The sequence below is a fragment of the Pyrus communis genome, chromosome 16 (assembly GCF_041283825.1).
Source record: "Pyrus communis isolate YQ-2024b chromosome 16, ASM4128382v1, whole genome shotgun sequence".
NCBI classification, from domain to species: domain Eukaryota; kingdom Viridiplantae; phylum Streptophyta; class Magnoliopsida; order Rosales; family Rosaceae; genus Pyrus; species Pyrus communis.
The window spans coordinates 3,155,474-3,177,795 of NC_142580.1; the positions used below are offsets into that span (position 1 = coordinate 3,155,474).

At 38.4% G+C, this 22,322-nt stretch overlaps 4 protein-coding genes across 5 annotated transcripts; 2 read left to right on the forward strand and 2 right to left on the reverse strand.

The window, feature by feature from the left end:
• Positions 1–792: 792 nt before the first annotated feature.
• LOC137731308 (uncharacterized) lies at positions 793–3,128 on the forward strand. Its single transcript, XM_068470405.2, has 5 exons — positions 793–1,236; positions 1,961–2,018; positions 2,108–2,191; positions 2,281–2,422; positions 2,510–3,128. The coding sequence occupies exons 1-5, from the start codon at positions 852–854 to the stop codon at positions 2,786–2,788; spliced, it is 948 nt and encodes a 315-aa protein (XP_068326506.1). The 5' UTR covers positions 793–851; the 3' UTR covers positions 2,789–3,128.
• A 2,286-nt stretch (positions 3,129–5,414) lies between these two features.
• LOC137731682 (phosphatidylinositol 4-kinase gamma 7-like) lies at positions 5,415–8,778 on the reverse strand. The gene is made up of 2 exons (XM_088687403.1): positions 8,366–8,778; positions 5,415–7,916 (listed from the first exon to the last, which is right to left on the reverse strand). The coding sequence occupies exon 2, from the start codon at positions 7,643–7,645 to the stop codon at positions 5,720–5,722; it is 1,926 nt and encodes a 641-aa protein (XP_088543529.1). The 5' UTR covers positions 7,646–7,916; positions 8,366–8,778; the 3' UTR covers positions 5,415–5,719.
• A 7,167-nt stretch (positions 8,779–15,945) lies between these two features.
• LOC148689837 (uncharacterized) lies at positions 15,946–17,948 on the reverse strand. The gene is made up of 2 exons (XM_088687406.1): positions 17,111–17,948; positions 15,946–16,122 (listed from the first exon to the last, which is right to left on the reverse strand). Exons 1-2 carry the CDS (start codon positions 17,693–17,695, stop codon positions 16,036–16,038), a joined length of 672 nt encoding a protein of 223 aa, XP_088543532.1. The 5' UTR covers positions 17,696–17,948; the 3' UTR covers positions 15,946–16,035.
• Positions 17,949–18,758: 810 nt separating this feature from the next.
• Positions 18,759–22,098, forward strand: LOC137731444 (transcription factor BIM2). Of its 2 annotated transcripts, none has more exons than XM_068470548.2 (7): positions 18,759–19,205; positions 19,478–19,562; positions 20,052–20,121; positions 20,217–20,312; positions 20,681–21,099; positions 21,367–21,496; positions 21,762–22,098. In XM_068470548.2, exons 1-7 carry the CDS (start codon positions 19,106–19,108, stop codon positions 21,861–21,863), a joined length of 1,002 nt encoding a protein of 333 aa, XP_068326649.1. In that variant the 5' UTR covers positions 18,759–19,105; the 3' UTR covers positions 21,864–22,098. The 2 variants fall into 2 exon arrangements, with proteins under 2 accessions (XP_068326649.1, XP_068326650.1); XM_068470549.2 differs by having other exon boundaries at positions 20,726–21,099.
• The last annotated feature ends 224 nt before the right edge of the window (positions 22,099–22,322 follow it).

Here is a 22,322-nt window from a genome sequence, read left to right on the forward strand (position 1 = left end):
ATATACAATTTTCCCTGGATTTTGAAAACATTATTCCTCTTTCATTAGACACTGCACTTTTCAATCTTCACCTTTCTCAGAAAAAGGAGACATTTGATATATTGGCAACATGAAAGCACAAAGTAATGTGATGACATGAAAGATTCTTGGTTTGCTAAATGGATGGCAATTATTACGGAATAGTGCACAAATAGAATTATTATACAAAGTTTTCAATTGAGAAAAATGGTACAAGATGATACTAAACAGACAATAAAAATGGACCTAACTTGATTTATGTACGGTATATTGCTTGTTAAGTGTCTCTCTAGTTTTATTTTTAATTAAAAAAAATTTAGTGGTTTCTATTTGGTGCATATTCCCCTAATTATTGGCATTTTTTTTATAAAACACCTAATTATTGGCTAAGCAGCAAATCCCCTATATCCTTAGAAACTTTAATTGATCATATGAGATAAGGAGAGAATTTCTTATCAATATGTCTAAGCATATTTTAAGAAGTTTTGCCCAAGACGTAAACTCACAAGAGTGTTTTTTTTCTTACTTTCTTCTTTCAATATTTCAGGTAATCTTTAATTATAAATAACAGGGGGATAAATAATTTCAAAAACCCTGTTAAAGAAAATTAATGTCTTGCCTCTCCTATTTGTTGATATTATAATCTTTGATTTTGCTTGTAAACTAAGGAGGAAAAATGGCGACACACAATTATCCATGAAACTCACATTTCACCAACCAACTCAAAGCATACAAACTCTTATATAAAATCTCAGACCACTTCAACATATCTACTCCATTTAAGTTAATTTATTTATTTCTATTTATTTCCTTACATCTTCTCTGCAAGTAACATGTCTAAAGCAAATATTATAAGAAGACATGTACTTCTGGAGAAGAACAAAGTTGTAAAGGAGAGGGAGAAGACGAACAGTAACCCTAAATACCTCAAGCGAATTTACCCAATTGGCCTTCACAAGAGCACTTCATCTCTATCCCTATCTTCATCATCATCTCTGTCATTCTCCTTGTCGGAGAACTCGTATGATTCTTCTCTCACCGATTCTACCTTTCCACTGGATCAGAAGATTTCCGCGGCGTTCCGCTTCATTGCACCACCACCTCCAAGAAGAGAGTATAATTCTCCGGTGGCTAAACTTGCCCAGCAGCAGATTAGTCTGGCTCAGGATGCTAATGATGGGGAGTTGAGGAGGTGCAATTGGATAACAAAGAATAGTGGTGAGTTTTATTAATGTTTCATCAAATACTGCAGAAAACTTTGATTTCCTGTTTTCATGCTTTCTCGATTTATATATGTATATCATCCTTGAACATAACCCATGCTAATCTTTACTGCATCGTTTCAATTTCATCAGGATCCTGATGGGCTCCAGTTTTCCTATTTTCATCATTTGAAAAAAAAAAATAGTTTATGACTTTGCTCTGGAGAAAAATGGAATGGAAAAATGGTCGTAGGAGTTGGTACGTGGAATCTATAGAAAATGATAGTAAACTTCATAAACAAGAAAGTCATAAAGGCTTTCGTCACTACCAAGTAGTTGGCTAATGATACATGCAAGTTATTAACATATATATTCTGAAAGACAATAATACAAATGACAACAACATATGCGAGGCATTTAACATTTTATCGACTCTACAGCATATTCTTTGCCAACTCCAATTAACTGTTTGATTATCTACTGCACAACGTGTGGCAATGGATCGTGTTTGTCTTTAAAAAAAAATTATTCCTTTTTTTTTTTTTTTTTGTGCGTCAAACCCGCAACATGCAGCATATACAAATAGAGTTTTGTATTCGCGCGGGTTTCAAATTGTGTCACTCTGTCGTATTTGTAACTCTGTCATAAATATACACAGAAAATAAAATAAAATTGTTTTTGCCGGAGTAAATAAAGAATTTTATGCAGATATGCATTGATCCTGTTCTTTCATTGCACAGATAAAGTTTATGTAGCGTTTCATGACGAATGCTGGGGAGTTCCAGCATACGATGACAAGTAAGTCCATCGAGACTCTTATGATCATGTCTAATTAATCAAAAAATTAAGTGGTGATTAATTAAATAAATCTATCTATCTGGATGCAGTCAATTGTTTGAGCTGCTTGCACTGTCTGGTATGTTGATGGACCACAATTGGACTGAAATTGTGAAAAGAAGGGAGCTTTTCAGGTAACCTAGTTCTTTTCTAGCTATGTCACTGCAATTTATAAAACTCTGGGTACTATTTCATAGATCTTATGCTTTAGTTCGTAACGCAGGGAAGCGTTTTCTGGATTCGATCCGAACAAAGTTGCAAAAATGGAGGAGAAAGAGATTGCGGAAATAACTTCCAACAAAGAAATAATGCTGGTAGACTGCAGAGTGAGGTGCATTATAAACAATGCCAAATGCATATTGAAGGCAAGCAGGAAAACTATAACATGATATAAATTATTTATTAGTTGTTGACATTGTACTTAATCTTCATTAGTTATCTAACCAATGCAGATTGTGAGGGAGTTTGGATCTTTCAGCAGCTACATTTGGAGTTATGTGAATCACAAACCAGTCATAAACCGATTCAGATACCCCAGAAACGTTCCTCTCAGGACTCCGAAAGCAGAATCCATGAGCAAGGACTTGATCAAGAGAGGGTTTCGATACGTTGGACCGGTGATCGTGTACTCGTTCATGCAGGCTGCAGGGTTGACAAATGATCATCTGGTGGATTGTTATAGGTACAGTGAATGTGTGAACCTTGCTGAAAGACCTTGGAGACATATCTAATTATATATATTTATTTGACGTAATCTGAATTATGTACCAAATATATATTCTTTAGGTGCATCTTTCAGTGTAATAAATTAATAATTTGAATTATGTATTTAATTAAGTATGAACCATGAAGATTGACCTAAAAAACGTATGTACTCCAAAAGAATGATAATTTGGTTGGTGCGGTACATATATGTAAATCATATTAAAGAAAACAGACAGATACACATTTTTATGAGTTCAATAAATTAGTTGTGACCGGCTAATTGTACGTAGTGGTGTAGCTCTGTTGTATGTAGATTATTTTTTTGTAATAATGTCCTTGGAAATATTATGTTGTTTTCTAACAGAACATGTTAGCTATCACTAACCAGCACTAGGGTTTATACTATTAGTGACATTTATTTTCATTTATACATGAAATGTTTTAAGTTCAACGAGTTACTAAATATCAATCAATGTGGTAAAAATGGACCAAACAGCAAGGCCCAACCTAATCAATGGGCTTTATAACTCACAGTACTAGACCAATTGATCCTTCGATAGCCAGCCAATCCAAGCACCCAGTGTCATGTTTCTATTTCAAATCTGCTTTCTAAGCTCCCATGCCGTGATAATTTCTTCAACATGACATAATGAACACATATGCTCTTCGTAGAAAAATAAGATAAACTCCTCCAGATGACTGCATTGCGTTGACAAAAATATAATCCGGGTCAAGTGTAAAAGACGAGAAGAACTTCCACACATTTGAAATGTCACAATGATATCAGCTCAAGTCAATCCCGTTGGTATTCAAAATGTAGGTAAGTTTCTCTCGTGAGTAACCCGGAAAACACAGTAAGTTGATATACTGCATAACCAGTATCACCCACTAGACAGAATCACTAAGGAGACAGACAAGCAGACAAGTCCGAGTCCCACGTTTTGTCTGCCTCTGTTTAATTGTTGGTGCCATAATTTTGTCTTTGCATCTTAAACCCTATTTCTAGTAAATCCAAGTGGCAAATATAGTAATATACTAGCACTAAACAACAACTCAGTATTTCAAGATTAGGTTTCCACTTTCAATCCTTTCCATCGCAGTCTCCGTCGTCCGTCCCACCACCAATAATATTACTTATCACTTGATTAATCTATCTATTAATTATAATAATTAATATCAATAAGATCCATTCGTGTGGGGTCTGCTCTGATTAAGCAAACAACGATTCTCATGATCAGCTCATATGGGAAACCCATTGACTGCCCTCGGAGATTGTTAGTTGAGAACCCTTAACCCATTTTTCAACCAATGTCTATCTTCCTTCAAGATAAAGTCCAGCATGAACCTTGTTCATAGTGACAGCAATGAAACCCCACCACTAATTAGGCAGATAATCAAGTTGCCCACTTGCCCTAATCAGTAGGGTTACAGATGGTCGAGTCAATCACCAGTAATCCATATCGCATCGTACGCAACTTAATCACTCGTGCACTACAACAGATGTAAATATTCATACAAAAATCCTCAGTGCAATTCAATATAAATTGTATGCGTCTCCTCACATGCATGGGACCATTCTTTAATCGCCCGCACGTAAAACAACTCTACATCGGCACCCCTTTTTTATTACTTGATTTGAGTTTCGGGGATTAGATTCGAGTGTCCAAACTCGGGAGTTTGAGTTTTCAATCGAGCTGGAAAAATAAGCAGGCTTGGATACCGTATGACGGCTTCAGCAGGGTCCAGGGACCAATAAGGCAGTGCATGGAAGCATACAACAAAAAACCCAGAAACTGTTAGAGGAAAACAGCAGGCAAAACAATCTGCTGGCGGAGGGACGGAAGAAACGCAAAATACAAAAACGTGTCTTATCCAAGTGATGGCTTCGTGGGACCTTTTTTTACAATGTGGTGGTGGTAATATCATGTTTTGCTTTCTCTGTCAGCATCGACGACATTTTCTTTGGAAAAATATCTCCCTTCCTTGCTTGCTTTTATACAATTACGATTACGATTACGATTACGGTTTCGTTCCAATTTTCAACAATCTTGACGTAACCAACACTCGCTTCTTTTTCAAATGGAATTAATTAATCCCTTAAATCCAGACAAATAACGCACACCAAAATTTAATCTATCGATCTGTGGGTGGCAGTGGCAGCTTAATGTTTGTCAACAAATAAGGACGTCATTCGAAACATATATTAGTATTCTATACCTCTTTTGTAAACTATATAATATGACGGTTGACCGGCAATCAAAACCTCTAGTCAGATCTTCAGGTTTGTTTGAAATTTTCAAACGGAGTTTTCAGGAAATCATTCTTTTTGAAACAAAGACATAATATTTGTCACAAAATTGTGAGCAGTATTTGATTTCCATAACCTACGCGACTGGTTTCGAAGTAAGCAATGTCCCTCCCTAGGCGGTTTGATAAATCCGTTATATCATGCAAACGTGAGTTAGACCAATTTTCCAGCATTTTGCATGCAAGTTCGAATTTGTGAGAGGAGCTCCTCAATGAAAATTGGAAAACAAAACATAAGGTAGTTCAGAATTCAGATGCTTTTATCAGACCAAAGTCATATAAAAAAGGAAAACTTTCTACACGAAAGGCAAATGAAAATACATGTAACTTGAAACAAAGCCACAATTTACAGAATCCTTCTTTTTCTTGATTTCATTCTACAAATTATTTATCCAACAACGTCATCAAGGAGTTAAAGAAAACGAAGTCAAAAAATCAAAAGCCAAAAAACAAAGAAATACAACCAATTCTACTCTCAGCTCCTCTCGCTCAGCAGATTGTCAAGAATATTTACAGCAGCAGATTCCTCCTACAGTCGCTCGTCACTACAAACGCCTTCCGATATGGGAAAAACGGTAAACCCAAATCTAATCTTTAACAAAGGGAACCAATCCTTCCACTCCCACGCAGCGAGCGTTGCTGCCTCAGTCTCAAAACTGGCACGAAGTGCCGAGCCTCTGTCTCTGCCTCTGACCTAGGGTAACAGATTTGCGTTTGGCAAATGCCGGGTACAGCAGATCTTGAAACTTCTCCAGAAACAAGGTCCACTCATCCTCGCTCATGTCAGCCAGCTTCACAAAGCTCATGCTTGCAGGAAGTTGCTCGTTTGCACTCCTGTGCCCCGATGATGTATTCGCCGTGTACCCGTTTTCTGGTTTGGAACCCTTATACTTCAGGCGGCTCTTCTCTCCCAAAACTGTATTCTTCAGCGACATAGAAAGTTTTGAAACGGTTGGGACCTTTTCTGGAGTTGGCATATATGCCAATGCCTCTTGTTCTTCCACTTCACTGTCCTCTTCCTCCTCGATGCTTTCTTCAAGTTTAGAGAGAAGTGAGCGGCCATGCCCACTCCCATTTGCAAATGGAAAGGATGATGACCTGTTCAGATAATCATCTGCTGCAAATTTGGAGGTGTAGTCTTCCTCTGTGTCCTCACAGTCTATGTCAAACAGGAACTCCTGATCTTCCGAATCAGCCTTGGGAGACGGCACCTCCTCCCTCTCTGCCAACATCTTCCTCGCCTCCATACAAATTATCTCAAGTTCACTGGGTTCCTCCTCGCCACTGCGAAATTCCCTGGTCATCATCTCACCTATTTCAGCAAGACAGAGACCATATGCAGCAGACTCCTTCAGGAAAATGGTGCAAAGAACCAAAACCCTGAGACAAGCCTCTCGAATCATGGGCAGCTCCCTGCGCAACATCTCACAGTCCTCAAGTGGATCAAGTATTTCTATGTACTCAAGCTCGTCATCTGTGAAAGGAATGGAAGCCTGAGGCCAATGAATCCACTCAAAGTAGGGGTCCTCCAAAGTTTCTGGCAAACAAAGGCCATGGTCAATTGGAATGAGCTCCACTTGACCAAACATCCCGACACCATCCAGTTTCCTAACTAAAAGGTTCCCTGCATGCCTGTCTGTGTTAAAAATCCTAATGTCTAATATCCCTATACGATGCACAGAAGTTACGGGGAAGCTGGATGTCCCGTGATCACTGGCATCAAAATCATGTTGGATGAATTGCTGGCAAGATGCAATCTTGCTAACCAGCTTCTTCTGAGGAGTCTTATTCCCGTTCACCCCATCGTTTATGTTAAAGATAGAGTGAGTGATCTTCACCAAGGCAGTGGGAGGCACATTGGCAAAGTGATCTTTGTCAAGCAGGAAAGCTGCGACTTCTCTGAATCCAGTCTCCCCAACTCGGACCGAGCGCTTCAAACCTGGTTGCCCAAGAGCTTTACCGACAAAACCTTTCGGGTTGTTAGGTGCAAAAGGTTCTTCATCAGTTGGCTTCACTATCGAAACACACTCACCTCTGCTGTTCCTGAAATAGTATGCACCTCCAAGCCCACTATGAACAGGAATTGGATCAACCCCCATCTTGATGGCCTTCACCATATCCTTGACCACTTGTTTTGTCCTCGCAAACCGATCTGAGTTCCCTAATGTCTCTATAGGACCACTCCGATCTCTCTGCTGCAGATCCCTTCCAGTAGGTGAGAGACATGGAGTTGATGAACTTCTATGCATAAGGTTCCTCGTGAGAAGAAGAGGGGAATCATTCCTAACCGCACTCAGATCATTCTTCAACACCAAATCCCCAAAAGTCAACGAGCTTTCATCGGTTGGGACATTGAGAGCAATCTGCAATCTTCTCTTCACAGTATGGACATTATCACTGCGATCCAAATCCATCCCCAAGACACATCCACTTTCAGTTTGCACAAAAACTCGCCTCCTACCAGTGTGCTGCTTCCCTTCCATTCTCTTGCTTCCATGGTACTCCGCACTGAGCGGATTGCTAAATAGTGCCACTGGCATCTGGGTCGCCACTGGGCTGTCCAGCTTACGAGACATTATGCAAACGGAAGTGACAGTTTAGGAGGCCGGCAAGAGAGGCGGCGGTAGAAGAGAGCCAAAACGTTGCCGAGCTCTGAAGCGGCTGATGACAGAATGAATAGAAATCTTGATTCCAAGACGATCATAAGATAAGGACTTCCAGAACCCACCAAGATTCCGTGAGCAAAAAGACCTTGAGGAACGAACAGGAGACCGAAGAATCTACACTGGAGCTCAATGCTACATTCAGTGAGAAGCCAACGTCATCCTCCTCTAAAAAGTAAAGAATCTGCATCGAAACGTAACGGTCGGACATTAAATTCATTATTTTTACATGGATACGTAGATCTTAGAACAAAGAGTGGATCAAATACAGAAAGCAGTTCACTTAATTGATTGAACTTTGCATAAATTAACATAAAAACAAAGCATCCATAACCTGTAATACACTCTACAGTTTCTCAACACCCAAATATTCTTGGAAATTTCGATTAAATTCAAAATGGAACACACTTTAAATTCTAGTCACTGAACCTAAATCCTATAAATTTCCATTTTCGGCCCCCCAAATTAAAATTACTGAACCCTAAATTGTATGCGATTCGATCCGCGAGCATAATTTCAACGATAATACAAAACCAACGATGATAAAATAACAATGAATCGGAAACGACAATGAAGAACAAAATCTGACCATTACTGAGCCACAAAATAGTGTAATCAGAGGCGGCGACTCACCAGAATGCAAGATCTGGAAGAGCTATCAACCGAAGCGAGCACGGCCGTCAAAACAACGAGACGAAATCCTTAGCGCGCGCACCCCTCCTTGAAATTTGACTGAGAATCACGGGAGGCTCAACGGACGGCGTGAGACGCGAAAGGCTTGGGGGAGGAAGGGGAGAGAATCGCCCGAGTCGACTCACAAAAACCCTCGCGAGTTTTCCTGCGTCGCCTCTTTCGTCTTGCTCTGAGTCTGTAACTATTCTTCGCCTTCTCTCTCTCTCACAGCGGTCTCTTCCCCCCCCCTGCACGATCTTTAACTCAGCGCGTATATCCGGGTTAAGCAAACTAACCCTGGTTAGAATCTCACCACCCCCCCCCCCTCTCTCTCTCCTCTCTCTTTCTCTCTCTTGCTTCTGTTTATTTGGTTCGAAGACTCTAGAATACGTAATGTGGGTCGTTGGATCGGTAGACTCCCGGGAGTCGTGGGCCGTGCGATGCTATTGGTCCTCGATGTGGAGCCGATGAAGAGATTTTTCAGTGTGATCGGTACACGAATGATACATCACGTGTCATTATACAAATGGAAAGATATGTGTGATAAAAAGTTAATAATTTAAAAAATAAAATTTCTCACCGTTCCTATTAAAACACGTAATGTATCATCCTATGCCGATCTGACCGACGAATCCCTCGAGCCCACGGACGACTCAACAGTTGAATTAATCGTTCATTGGGCGAAATTACCCCTGGATGTGGGCTGTGAAATACCAGAGCTGCCGCTGGAGGGTGGGAGTGGCAAAATTTTCCTGCTACCGAATCAGGGTAACTTGTGGGGGCCGGCTGCGAATAGTACAGGTGTTGCTTTAGGTGGACTGATCGTACGGTTTGAAGTGACTCAGACTTCTTTTGATCAGAAAAGGATTATGTAGATTTCTCTTTTTTCGGGTCAATAAAGTCAATTTACAAATTGGGTGGGATGGGAGCAAATTTCTGAAGCAAGTAATTGTTTTTATTTTTATTTTTTGCAAAGATTGGTATGAATGGGAAAAAAAATAAAGAAATTAAATATCATTCAAACCTAAAAAATAATAATTGAGAATGCAATACCTCAAAGTTAATGCGGTTGAAAAACCACTTAGTACTATAATTTAAGAGAATTATTCTTCATTTGTCAGTAATAGATTTAAGTTCGATTCTCGTTAAAGATGAATTTAAATCACATTATTGTTAACCTATTATACGAGTTAGCCCACTCATTCGTCCATTGATATAGAATCACCAAGTATTCTCTATTCATTGGGCGTTGATGACTCATTTTCCTTTTTCACACTCTAATTCATATTGTTGACAAAATCCATTTTGCATTATATCAAAGGAATTTATTGGTTTGGACCGAATAAGCAATGTCACGCGATCATTATCAAACTGAATGCAATTTTTTTGTTGTATGTGAGGATCCTACCAGAGCATCTTCTGCTTCTAACAAAGAATGAATTAGGTCAGAATCGTTCTCAACGAATCGTTGTTTATTTCACATAATTCATTCTCATCTTATCTCCTATTGATTCATAACTTCTTCAATTCCAAGTAAATAAACGTATCATCTCTTCATTTAGTTTATCTCATATTGTTAATGATACGGAATCATCGATTTTATCATCTTGTTAAGTGGACAAGGACAAAGATTTTGAGACAAAAAAATGTGTGTAAATTACGTTTTCACTTTTGGAGCAGAGCAAGGACGGTGATATTAGAGCAACATTAAACTAAATTTAAATCAAGTAAATACGACACTTCACCCGTAGCAATTAGCCATATGGCTTGATTACATTCTTAATTAAACAAGTTTAAATTAATATTAGGGTTTAGGTAGGGCCGGCACATGGTGCTCCATGCATTGCCATTCCAAAGGTTACAAAATTCCCGAAGACTGCAGACTCTCCCATGTGATGGTGATGATAAAACTGATAATTACTTTAATATCCAACCTGTCGATATTATCCATATCACCTTCTTTTTTTTTCTTTTTTTATAAATAAATTGTTTTCAACTACATGAAATCAGCCAATGAACCATTCATCGTTAGATTCAATGAAATTTAATCTATTTTGCCGTTAATGTTGACACAATTTTACTTTTAAGAGTAAATCAGCTGCTCGCATTCTAGCATTTGACGGTAATGGGTAAAATTTCATTAAATTTGACAGCGAATGGTTGGTCTCTTAAATAGTTCAAGGCGTTAATTTACCCAAAAAATAATTTAGAAAGTCGAACGACAGTTTATCCCTAACAAATAGGTAATAGGGATAATATTGACGGGTTGGATAATGTTTGAGACAAACTCAAAAATACACATGCTTAATATAATGTTTAAGACAAGATAATCGTTATGCAAGTGAGAGTATTTACGTCGTTGATGTATTATAAGATCCAATCACACGAAAGCCGCTTGTCCTTTTCAATTATTGAAGATTTTTTTTTTTTTTTTTAGACAAGGGGAGTAGAAATTGAATCCCAAAAAATCTCGTTTGTAGATAAAAACTTTAACGAACTAAGCTACAAACCTTTGGTGATATTGGAAAAAAATTATATCTATTTGTTTAATTTTGGATTCATAAGCTATAAATGCTAAAATCTTAAATTATGATACTTGCCATTCTTTAGATTTGTAGAACATTTTCTGCCACGTTCATTGGACCATATTTTGTCTTTCCATTGCTAATCAGACAGAATACCCATAAAAAAGCCATATCGCAGAGCCACACCGGTTTGCCCAGCGACCCGATGCATTGGATTAGCATATCAGGAACCCTACACAAGCATACAACAGACAAATCCCAGTCAATGGCATCCTGCCACGTAACACCCGAAGATTATCCAGTTCTGCAAACCAAGTGGCGCCGTCGGATTGTTGAGCAGTGTCACCCTCAGCGAGGGTCGTAGGGTTTCCGGTGGGCGGTGAAGGGCGCACATGGATTTGGATTTTTAAGGGTCAGAGTCAGAGACGCAGAACAACTGGGAGTTTTTGTTTTGTTATTCAGAGCTTCTTCTTTTAGGCCGCCGAGGGTTATCGTGTACTGTTCACGTGGATCAACCTCCATGCAGACGGTCGAGACTTCAAAAATGATTAAAGCGTTACGATCTTATAAGTAGACGGTTTTAAGTTTTAATTTTGTGGATTACGAATTTGATACTTAATTAGTTAAATTTATATAAACAAATTTGATGCACTTTTAATAAAAGAGTTTACAAGCAGAAGCACATTTTAGAGAAACATTTTTAAACGGACCCTCAAAATAGCGTAAACATAGTACTTCCAATGTTGTTGCTCATGTCCCATGACCGATTGCACCTATATATATATAATATAGCATAATGCGAGGTTCAAAAACTTTTGGAAAATTAGCTATATCATTTTTCAATAACGACAACATATCAAATATCGACGATATAACAATGACATAACAATAATAGAATAATGACATAATAGCAACATAATAAACAACGATAATTTTTCCAATCAAATCTTAAAGTATGTTTCTTGTAGCTAATTGCTCAATTTTCCTTATATTTTTATGAAGAAATATTTTAGTTATGTGCGCAAATTTTGTACATTTTTATTGTAATCCTTTGACATTTTTGTTGTCATTTTCAAATTTATATTTTATACGCGTCTTTATACATTGCTAATTTTTTTTCACTGAATATAGTTGTTTTGTTCAAAACATCGGCCTTTCAAAAAGTAATCATTTTTATCCTAATCAAAATATTGGATTATTGGATTGGCCCAAAGACTGTTACTGGATCTGTGTTATCATCCCAGAAAAGGGGCTCGCAGCTAATCTGCATTTAAAAAATAGCCCATATGATGTCTAGACTCCGACTTGTCATTTTGTTGGGATTTGGATCCTCTTCTGAGCTAATAGAGAAGATCCTCTTTACCCATCATCGTAGACCGTTGAATTTTTATTCAACGGCTACAAACAGTGGAGTTCCTTTAAAATTATAATAATTGTAGCCGTTGGATAAAAATCTAACGACCCACGATGATGGATCAGGAGGATCCTCTCCATTAGCTTAGGAGAAGATCCAAATCCATTTTGTTGGTCTTCACATCAAAACAAAAACTCTGCAACTTTTATGAATTTATTGCGCTTTTCTCTTCACCTGTTACCTTCAGCTCAACACAACAACAACAAAAATTTATTTCACTAAATGAGATGGTTATATAAATTCTAGAATACTGCTGTGCTCGATTTTACGTTAAGTCTTCTATTATCTCTAAGTACTTCTGTTTGGACCTAAATTTACGCTATCGGCCCATACAAGCAAGGCCGTTAGATGAGTAAAGTTCTAGACCGTTTGATGATAAAGTGGTTGAGATAATTTTCAATTATTATTAAGGAATAATATTGTGGTTTTAATCATAGTATTATCTCTTAATATATATTGGATTATCTAAGCCTAATATTGGCTATATCCAGCGGATCGTTTAAAGATAAATGATATCTAAAAGATAGCTAGGTTGTTGCTTACCTTGAGAAGTCTTTGACCTAGACTCTAGCTGATGAGTTTGAATTAAAATCAAATTCTACACAAGTGAAGCCGCACCACACATCTGCTTCTATAAATACAAGGCTGCGAACACCATAGAGAGGACCTCCAATTCAACACACAATTGCCCTGCGCAAAACCTCTCAAACACCTTGAGATTTTTCCCTTTCTTTTTTCGCCGACACATCTTCAGTTTGGATAAACAGCACTGTGAAGGCAACCGGCGAACATCTTCAGTTTGGATAAACAGCACTGTTGTCGTAGAATCAGCCGTTCCCGAAGCACCTTCAGTTTGGATAAACAGCACTGCATCGAGGCCGACTGGTTATCTATCCAAGTCTCGGTCGAGAAGGATTTTCAAATCCTTATTGGCAGAGGTCATCTCATTAGCCTTTTCGGCAAAGTGAGGTGTTACCAGGTTACTACATTCGGCACCCAGAGAGCCGAATTTAATATTGAACTTCGTAGAACTAGCAGCCTTGTCTTCAGGCTCGAGAATCCAAAGGCCGAGATTTGTTCCTTCCTCGGCCGCAGTCGCAAGATAAAGAAGTCAGCAACGCGCTCAACGCAACATCAACAAATTTTACTCCTCGGCCTAGCTCGGCCGACGAGTTGGCACGCCCCGCATTCGACCGAAGGACGTAGTTAGCTTATTAGTTACTCGGCCTGCGCGCCACATAGGTTTTGTAATTTTTAGAGTCAACATTTTGGCACGCCCGAATGCGTGCAGGCCGAGTAACTAATAAGCTAACTACGTCCTTCGGTCGAATGCGGGGCGTGCCAACTCGTCGGCCGAGCTAGGCCGAGGAGTAAAATTTGTTGATGTTGCGTTGAGCGCGTTGCTGACTTCTTTATCTTGCGACTGCGGCCGAGGAAGGAACAAATCTCGGCCTTTGGATTCTCGAGCCTGAAGACAAGGCTGCTAGTTCTACGAAGTTCAATATTAAATTCGGCTCTCTGGGTGCCGAATGTAGTAACCTGGTAACACCTCACTTTGCCGAAAAGGCTAATGAGATGACATCTGCCAATAAGGATTTGAAAATCCTTCTCGACCGAGACTTGGATAGATAACCAGTCGGCCTCGATGCAGTGCTGTTTATCCAAACTGAAGGTGCTTCGGGAACGGCTGATTCTACGGCAACAGTGCTGTTTATCCAAACTGAAGATGTTCGCCGGTTGCCTTCACAGTGCTGTTTATCCAAACTGAAGATGTGTCGGCGAAAAAAGAAAGGGAAAAATCTCAAGGTGTTTGAGAGGTTTTGCGCAGGGCAATTGTGTGTTGAATTGGAGGTCCTCTCTATGGTGTTCGCAGCCTTGTATTTATAGAAGCAGATGTGTGGTGCGGCTTCACTTGTGTAGAATTTGATTTTAATTCAAACTCATCAGCTAGAGTCTAGGTCAAAGACTTCTCAAGGTAAGCAACAACCTATCTTTTAGATATCATTTATCTTTAAACGATCCGCTGGATATAGCCAATATTAGGCTTAGATAATCCAATATATATTAAGAGATAATACTATGATTAAAACCACAATATTATTCCTTAATAATAATTGAAAATTATCTCAACCACTTTATCATCCAACGGTCTAGAACTTTACTCATCTAACGGCCTTGCTTGTATGGGCCGATAGCGTAAATTTAGGTCCAAACAACTTCATATATCTTTTCAGCTCAAAAAAAAAAAAAAAAAAAATATATATATATATATATGGAGTAGAATTGATCATGTCAAAATTGACTGAAAACGAGTAAGTTTGTCACACGTTTTTACATTTGTTTATAAAATTATGTTGACTTCTGAGTCCTGTACAACCTCTGAGAAATTCATACACATGTTTGACAGCTACTGCTAGCTAAACAGATTTAGGGAGGTGTAGTCAAACTTGGATTTAAGAGGATTTTAAAATACTTTAAAATCTTAATGTAGTCAATTAAAAGATTTTAAAGGATTTTAGAATTCATTCAAATCTAGGTGTAGTCAATTAAAGGATTTTAGAATCCTTTAAAATCTAGGTGTAGTCAATTAAAAGATTTTAAAGGATTTTAAAATCCATCCAAATCTAAGCGTATTCAAAAAATTAAGATTTTGGAGGATTTCAATAAGTTGTGAATTTTGTGGGATTTGAGAGCCAAAAATATATATAACCAATACTAAAAAGAATCCAACCTCACCCCCTAGGATTTCAAATCCTTCCACCACAATCCACCACAATCCATTCAAATTCTTTAAAAATCCATATGAATTTTGTAGGAGTCTTTAATCCTCTTAAATCATATCAAATCTATCACTTTTAAAATATTTTAAAATCCTTTAAAATACCCCATTTAATTCCCAAGGTATTGATTTACAAGTATTCCCAGACTTGGTCTCCCGTCGCAATCTAATCTACCATCATTGGTTGGAACTTTCACTCGGAACCAATATATTTAGTCAAGGTTATACGTATTAAAACTCAACCATCAAGCAACCTCAGATTATAAAAAGGGCACGGGTGATTATTATGACTCTCAACAATAAAAAAACAAACAGAAGTTATTTGGCCATTAATCTGGTTCTACTGTTTTAGTTAAAAGAATACTGGTTCAGTTTCGTTGACAGAACAATCGTAAGATGGTTAAAGTCGAGGACAAGCAGGAGCTCGTCGATGTTGCGTGTTTTGATGGTGTCTTCTTGCATCTTTGTATCGTCATCAGCGGGCGAAGGAGAAAGGGTAAGGAAGGATAAAACTGTAGCAAAGAGTGCAGGGCCAGAGGCAACCATGGTTGTAGCCGCAAGGCACTTCTCTTCAGCACACAAAGTTAGGCTCGACTAGTCAAGTGATGAGTTCCTCGCTCTTTAATTTTCTGAATAATTAGGGTTCAGTTGTAAAGTTTGTGTAAACGCTGCTTTTGAATGTGAATATGATTCAAACTAATATTGGTATTTTAATTTACCACACCTGTCTGCAGATAATGTTTCAAATGGTATATTGGCTTTGATTAGAAGAATTCAGGAAAGGGTGATTAGGAAAAAGTGTGTGATTAATTAAGAAAAACAATCACTAAAGTTGGAGATTCATTAAACATTACTGGGCGCCATGCACAATTTCAAAAATAAAGGGTGACAAGTCCCTAACATTTATTCAATCTTACACAGTGGATCTTGGATTCGTAATTTCTTCTAAATCCGCATCTCCTTTCTCTTTGCTCTTCCAAAACGACAACACATCATAGAACTGTGTCAAAACAAGATTTAAAAATGTAATTGTTATAAGGTAAGTTTACTTAAATATTTGAGAATTTACTTATACAATGTCACACACGCACAATTTTATTCTTCTCTACAAGAAAGTAGGATACAAGGTTAACTCAAATACAAAATTAAAACCAATCCCTAATTAAACAAGCAAATCTAAATCTTGTCGACGAGGTAACTTAAATATATTTTCTTTCAAAGACTAACGTAGGACGTAACTTCCAAAATCATTATTGACTTAATTTCTTATTTCCTCTTCTCCAACGAGAAATTTTTCAGTGTATCGGAAACACAGTTTGATATACCAAGTGTCATATATTACAATTAGTTGAAATTTTTCATCAAGTTTTCCATTAATTGTATTATTATACTTGGTTTACATGTTCCCGGCATATTGAAAATCTCTTTTCCCCAACACTCCCACTTAATCTTGTGGTGATAATCATGAGTTTGTCAAAGAGAAACCAAAACTAAATTTCAAATTTAGTAAATTTAACCAGTAACTTCCAACACTCATGAAAACCATGCACACAATCGGCACCAACTTTATCCGATGTAACCTCACTCAAATCTGGCGATTCTGGGCCACTGCCATTCCAGTGGTCATCACTCCAAGCCCTCGAGTGGCTGTCGCGAAACTTCAAATTTTCCTCCAAATTCTCAACTTCTAATTCACAAAAGCCATTCTTTTCTTCACTCCCACTCTCCCTCTGAAGAAGAAGTAGGAGAGATTTTCAAGAAATAAGAACAACAATAGGGCAATAACACAATAAGGTGGCATCACAGCAAGGTCACGACAACAATACAAATAGTAAATCACGATCACGAAAAGACAAAGCAAGCACCACAAAAGCATACAAACAAACCCTAAAAAATTTTAGAGCAAAGACATGGAAAAACCCTTAAAAAAATTAGAACAAAGTGAAATTTCATGAATGGCAAATGTTAATAAACTAAAGTTAACATACCGATTGAGGTTCTCTCCTTTTGCGAGGCTTTGAGACGAGGATTTGCCACGAGCCTTCCTTATGCGTGCGAATTTGACTCATACCATCGTTTACCCCTTTGCCTTTGATCTCTTGATGATGATCATCTTCAACATCGAAATCGGATTCATATAAAGAAGGAAGCTCCGACGGATCCAACTGAACACTCTCCTGCTTATCCTCAAGAGTCTTGGCTATTAACTCATCATTATTATCGTTAATAATCTTATGATGGTGATTATGATGATGATCATCATGGTTGGGATTGGATTTGCTGCTTCCTGTGAATTTTGTCGCAGCAGAGGACAAGTAATTTACCAAAAACTTCATTTCTAGAAATCTAAATTCGGGGCACAAACCGAAGAAACATAAAATCTTACAGAAAAATAGTGCCCATAAAAAAGAAATGGAAAATGGAAGAGTCAGAAGGATTAAAATTGGGATGCAAATTAAGAGGAAGAAGGAGAGCCCTACACAGAGACATGCCTTTGCCCACAATTTTATCACTTGAAAAAATAAAACTGAAATCGAATAATGATTATTCTGTGAAAAAACCGCACAAGGCATTGAATCTGTATGACTAATATGATTCTGAAGTTTCACAATTTCCAATCAGTTTAACACAATGAAGAACAGAAGATCATATGTTTGATTGCTTTCAATTGTTCATCCCTCCATTACGAAGCTAATTAAGGTGTTAATTAAGAGTTAACACTTAATTAGCTCGCGAGGGGGGCAAGCACCGGTTGATGCTTGCCACGTGGCGGGATGAATGGGGGACTGGCCTCTCCAGGTGTGACTTGTCACTCGAATGCAGGCTCCATCTTGTATGTGTAACAACATTACGGAGTGATTGAGGTAATATAAATAGCATCAGGAGATTAATTAGCAAAAATCATGCAAAAGCACGTACGTACGTGGGGATGGGGTTATTGTGCATGTATGTAGCCACATACCATGCACGTCCTTTCGTTTCCTACAATTCTTCGTAATCATTGGCAATCCATGCATGACGGATCTGCACGAACTCCATAAAAACTGCACGAGAGTACGGGCCTAGCCTGCAGGGCCATCATGTCATTAGTAAGTGAATTAAGGGCTGATTAGAGAGAAGTTGACAGTGTTTAAAATATCGGCATAAATGAAAATATTAATATACAAATTTGTTAAATACCAATGAATATATAGGGTATTAATATCAATGTCAGATGCTTTAGATGAAAATGATTGAAATTCACTCAAAAATGTATTAATTTAAAATAGAAATTTTACAGAATATTATATGTTTATTTGTCGATATTTAAAACATTGAAAGTGGTCATCCCGAAGCTTTTGTTCAAGTTGCAATTTATACGCATATTGAAATGTTAGATAATCACAAATTTAAAGAAATTATTTTTCCTAATGAACATGTATTTTCCTAAAATAACAAAACACCATATCTGTCACATGCGAAGTTTGGGAGAGAAACTTCAATCCATCAACCCTTGTGATCATCTAAGCTTGGTCGTCCTTTACATCGTGACCGTTCAATCCATCAAACCTCATGGCTTGCCAAGTAGGAAAAAGAAAAGAAAAGAAAAAAAAAAAAAAAAAAAAAGTAAAAAAGCAAGGCCTATTGAGTGACCTCACGGGAAGCACGTGAGGTCACCCACATGCTAATGTTTGCTCCAGCAAGTTCTCGCGCAAACGGAGTCACGGTGGTGACAGGGCACTGAGAGACAGAGAGAGAGAGAGCACAACCAACATCAGTTGCTGCCTCAACTAAACCGCGTAGGTTCCGCTGCCGTGCTCCGCCGGGAAAAACACCCCAACCCAATTCTCCGCCGCCTTCAGTTTTCCAATCAGACACCGCAAATCTCCAATTCCCCCGTCGAGTGTAACGTATCTGAGATTTTCTTGTCGGGGTATTTTTCAGATTTGTCCATAAAGTCTTGGAAATTAAATCCAGACCCATTGGAATTCACATAGAGGAGGATGAGAACCACCGCGAAAGGCAACCAGGAGGAGGACGAGTACGACGACGAGGAGTTTGGCTCCCGGAAAGAGGGCCCTTCTTCCAATTCCAACAGCAAAGGTGACATTTTTATCTCTACCCACCTTGTTTTCGATCATGGTTTCCTCGAATTTGTAGATCCAACGTTATATATTTAGGATTTACTGCGTTGGAAACTGTAATCTTCTTTGTTTGATTGGAATTTGAGTACGAAATATTTCACCTTTAATGTTTTTAGCTTTTTTTTTTTTTTTTTTTTTTTTTTTTTTTCTGTTGATTTTGTGGGTGTATTGAGGTGAGCATGCATTTCTTTTTTCTAATTGGCAATTTCGGATTTTCGATATGGAAACTAGATGCCAAGAACAATGATAAGGCTAGTGTTATACGATCGAAACATTCCGTCACGGAACAGAGGAGGAGGAGCAAGATCAATGAGAGGTATGCTTTGTTGCAATTGTTTTTCATCAAATTCTCATGTTTCTGTTAGTGTATTCGTAGAGTATTGCACTTTAACCGTCATTCGATTCAATTTACTGGTGTAAATGGCAGTGCTTCGGATATTTGTACAGATGACACTTACTGCTAACTAGCTGATTAGTTGATGATGCGATGCTAATTTAGCATTTACTTGTTACCTTACGAATGTAATTTCTTCTGTTAAAACAAATTCATTGCTTGATTAGTTCAAGTTCTAAAGGGTAGATAAAGTGTGAAGCTTGTATGGTTTTAATTTAAGGTGGAATCCGTCCATGTCTTTGAACTGTTGGTTGTCCAGATGGTGGTTACATCATAGATGTTGAAGTTCTGGTTCTACGACTGGTAATCCATGGTATTACATGTTGCTTGAACAAGAAACGTGTAATTGGTTAAGTGAGTTGTCAATTTACTTGTTGATAGAGTTTGAGGGAGCTTAAATTTTTCTTTCAGATTCCAGATATTGAGAGATCTAATACCCCATAGTGATCAGAAAAGAGATACAGCATCATTCCTGCTAGAGGTACGTTCTGTGTATGAAAACTGCGTAAGTTGTTAAACTTATTTTAGAAGCACACTGTCCTTAAGGTTACTTGGTTATTGGTCATCTTTTTGCAGGTGATCGAGTATGTCCAGTACTTACAGGAAAAAGTACAAAAATATGAGGGTTCATACCAGGGTTGGAGTCCTGAGCCGACAAAATTAATGCCATGGGTAATTTTCTGAATCTTGTGTACTGATATATTCACCTGAATGCTTATGCAAGTATACCTCGGAGCATCTGACTGCTTGCCTTCCTGCATAAAGTATTCTACAAATTTTTTCAAGAGTATAGTAAGTTGTGCCCCAACTCATGCTAAGCAGTTTTGGTAATCTTTTTCCTTTTTGAAGTTGTTGTCATTGGCTCTTTGCATATAAATATGATTAATTGGGTAATTATGGGATGGGCTCGATTGCTGTTAAGGTGGAATCATACTAAACCGCTTCAAATTTATGTTTTCTGGTGAATAAAAGACAATGACCATAGCTTCTGAATATGACACCTACTTTCTTGTCAAACATTTACCCCCTTCATGAAACAGAGAAATAGTCACTGGCGTGTTCAGAGTTTTGTTGGAAATCCTCAGGCCATAAAGAGCGACGCTGCACCAGTGTCACCATTTCCTGGAAAATTTGATGACAATAACATCTCTATCAATCCGAACATGCTGCCAAACAGCACACCGAATCCAGTAGAATCTGACCCTAGCAGGGATGTTGCCTCCAAAATAGTGGATCGGCAACCTGAGATAGTGAACAAGGGGATTCCTCTGCCTATGCCTCTACCAATGACTCCCCCGGTCAGAAGTGATGGTGTGCTTGCCCATCCTCTCCAGGGACAAATTTCTGATGCTCAATCAACTCAGTGCCCCACCACTAGCGCTAGCGATGTGCTGAGCCAACAGGAGGAGCTGACAATTGAAGGTGGAACAATAAGCATCTCAAGCGTATACTCACAAGGGTGAGTATTCAAACTATATATATAGAACCTACCATTTTGAGAAACATCAAAAATAAAACATACTAAGAGTCTCATTTAACTTCAGTAAATATTTGCCATACTACGTTTTGCTTCGATCCTGTCAGTTAACTATTGCGACTCCAGACCTTTATTATTGGTCACATTTGCTTAATTGTTTTGTATACTATATCGTAACGCAGTGTACGGCATGCATTTTCTTGATCAGTTTCTTTGGTTCTAAGTTCAAACTGCCCAAATTATGAACAGGTTATTAAACTCTCTGAGCCAAGCGCTACAGAGTGCAGGTGTTGATCTGTCGCAGGCTAGTATCTCAGTGCAGATTGATCTTGGGAATCGTGCAAACCGAGGGCTGTCCTCTGGAACACCTGCCTCAAAGGTATATATTGGGTATTTCATGAACAAGGAATAGTATAAGTGGTTCCATTCATTTGCTTTTCTTTCCACTGCCCTCACTACTCTCTTGTTTAACCATCTTTCTAAAAGCATGTGGGTCTGTATATTTCAAATTACAACACTCCTTCGTTCTTTCCACCCATTCTTATGGATTTCTCAACCTGTAGAGAAACGCTATATGGGACTGCTAAGTTTTAGCGCTCGTTCTCACAGACAGGATAGATGAGTCTATTTGTTTTTCTTTCCAGGATAATGATAATCCCCACTCAAGCAATCAGACGATGGCGCATTTTAGGGATGCTGGCAGCGGAGAGGACTCCGATCATGCCCATAAGCGCCTCAAGACATAGAACCAGTGTGACATCTCCTTGTTCTCCCATTTCACCCATATTTTTACTCCCGTATTCTGCTTTGGGATGTCTTAGTGCCCATCTTCCGGTTAGTGTACATGCCGTGCCTTGGTTTTTCCCTTTACATATTTCATTGAGCACATGCTGAGAACAATTGTTTCGAGTGTAACAAATGGAGCCCTTCAGGTGCGATTTCGTGGTAATAAACTTGTTAGCCCGTGTCTCAAAACAAAAATTATTTTACATTTAGCTAGGGAAGTGGAACGTAAGGTACATTCCATACACACTACCCAAGTCGAGAAAAACTTGGGTAGGGGTGTTTGACCATGTCGTTCGTTCGGACACCTTCCACAAAGTAAGAGAACCCGTGTCTGACTTTGTCGAGTCATACCGAAATGATCAGTTATCGAACTCTCCATCCGAGTGAATCAAACTTGAGATATTTTTACCAGTGAAGAG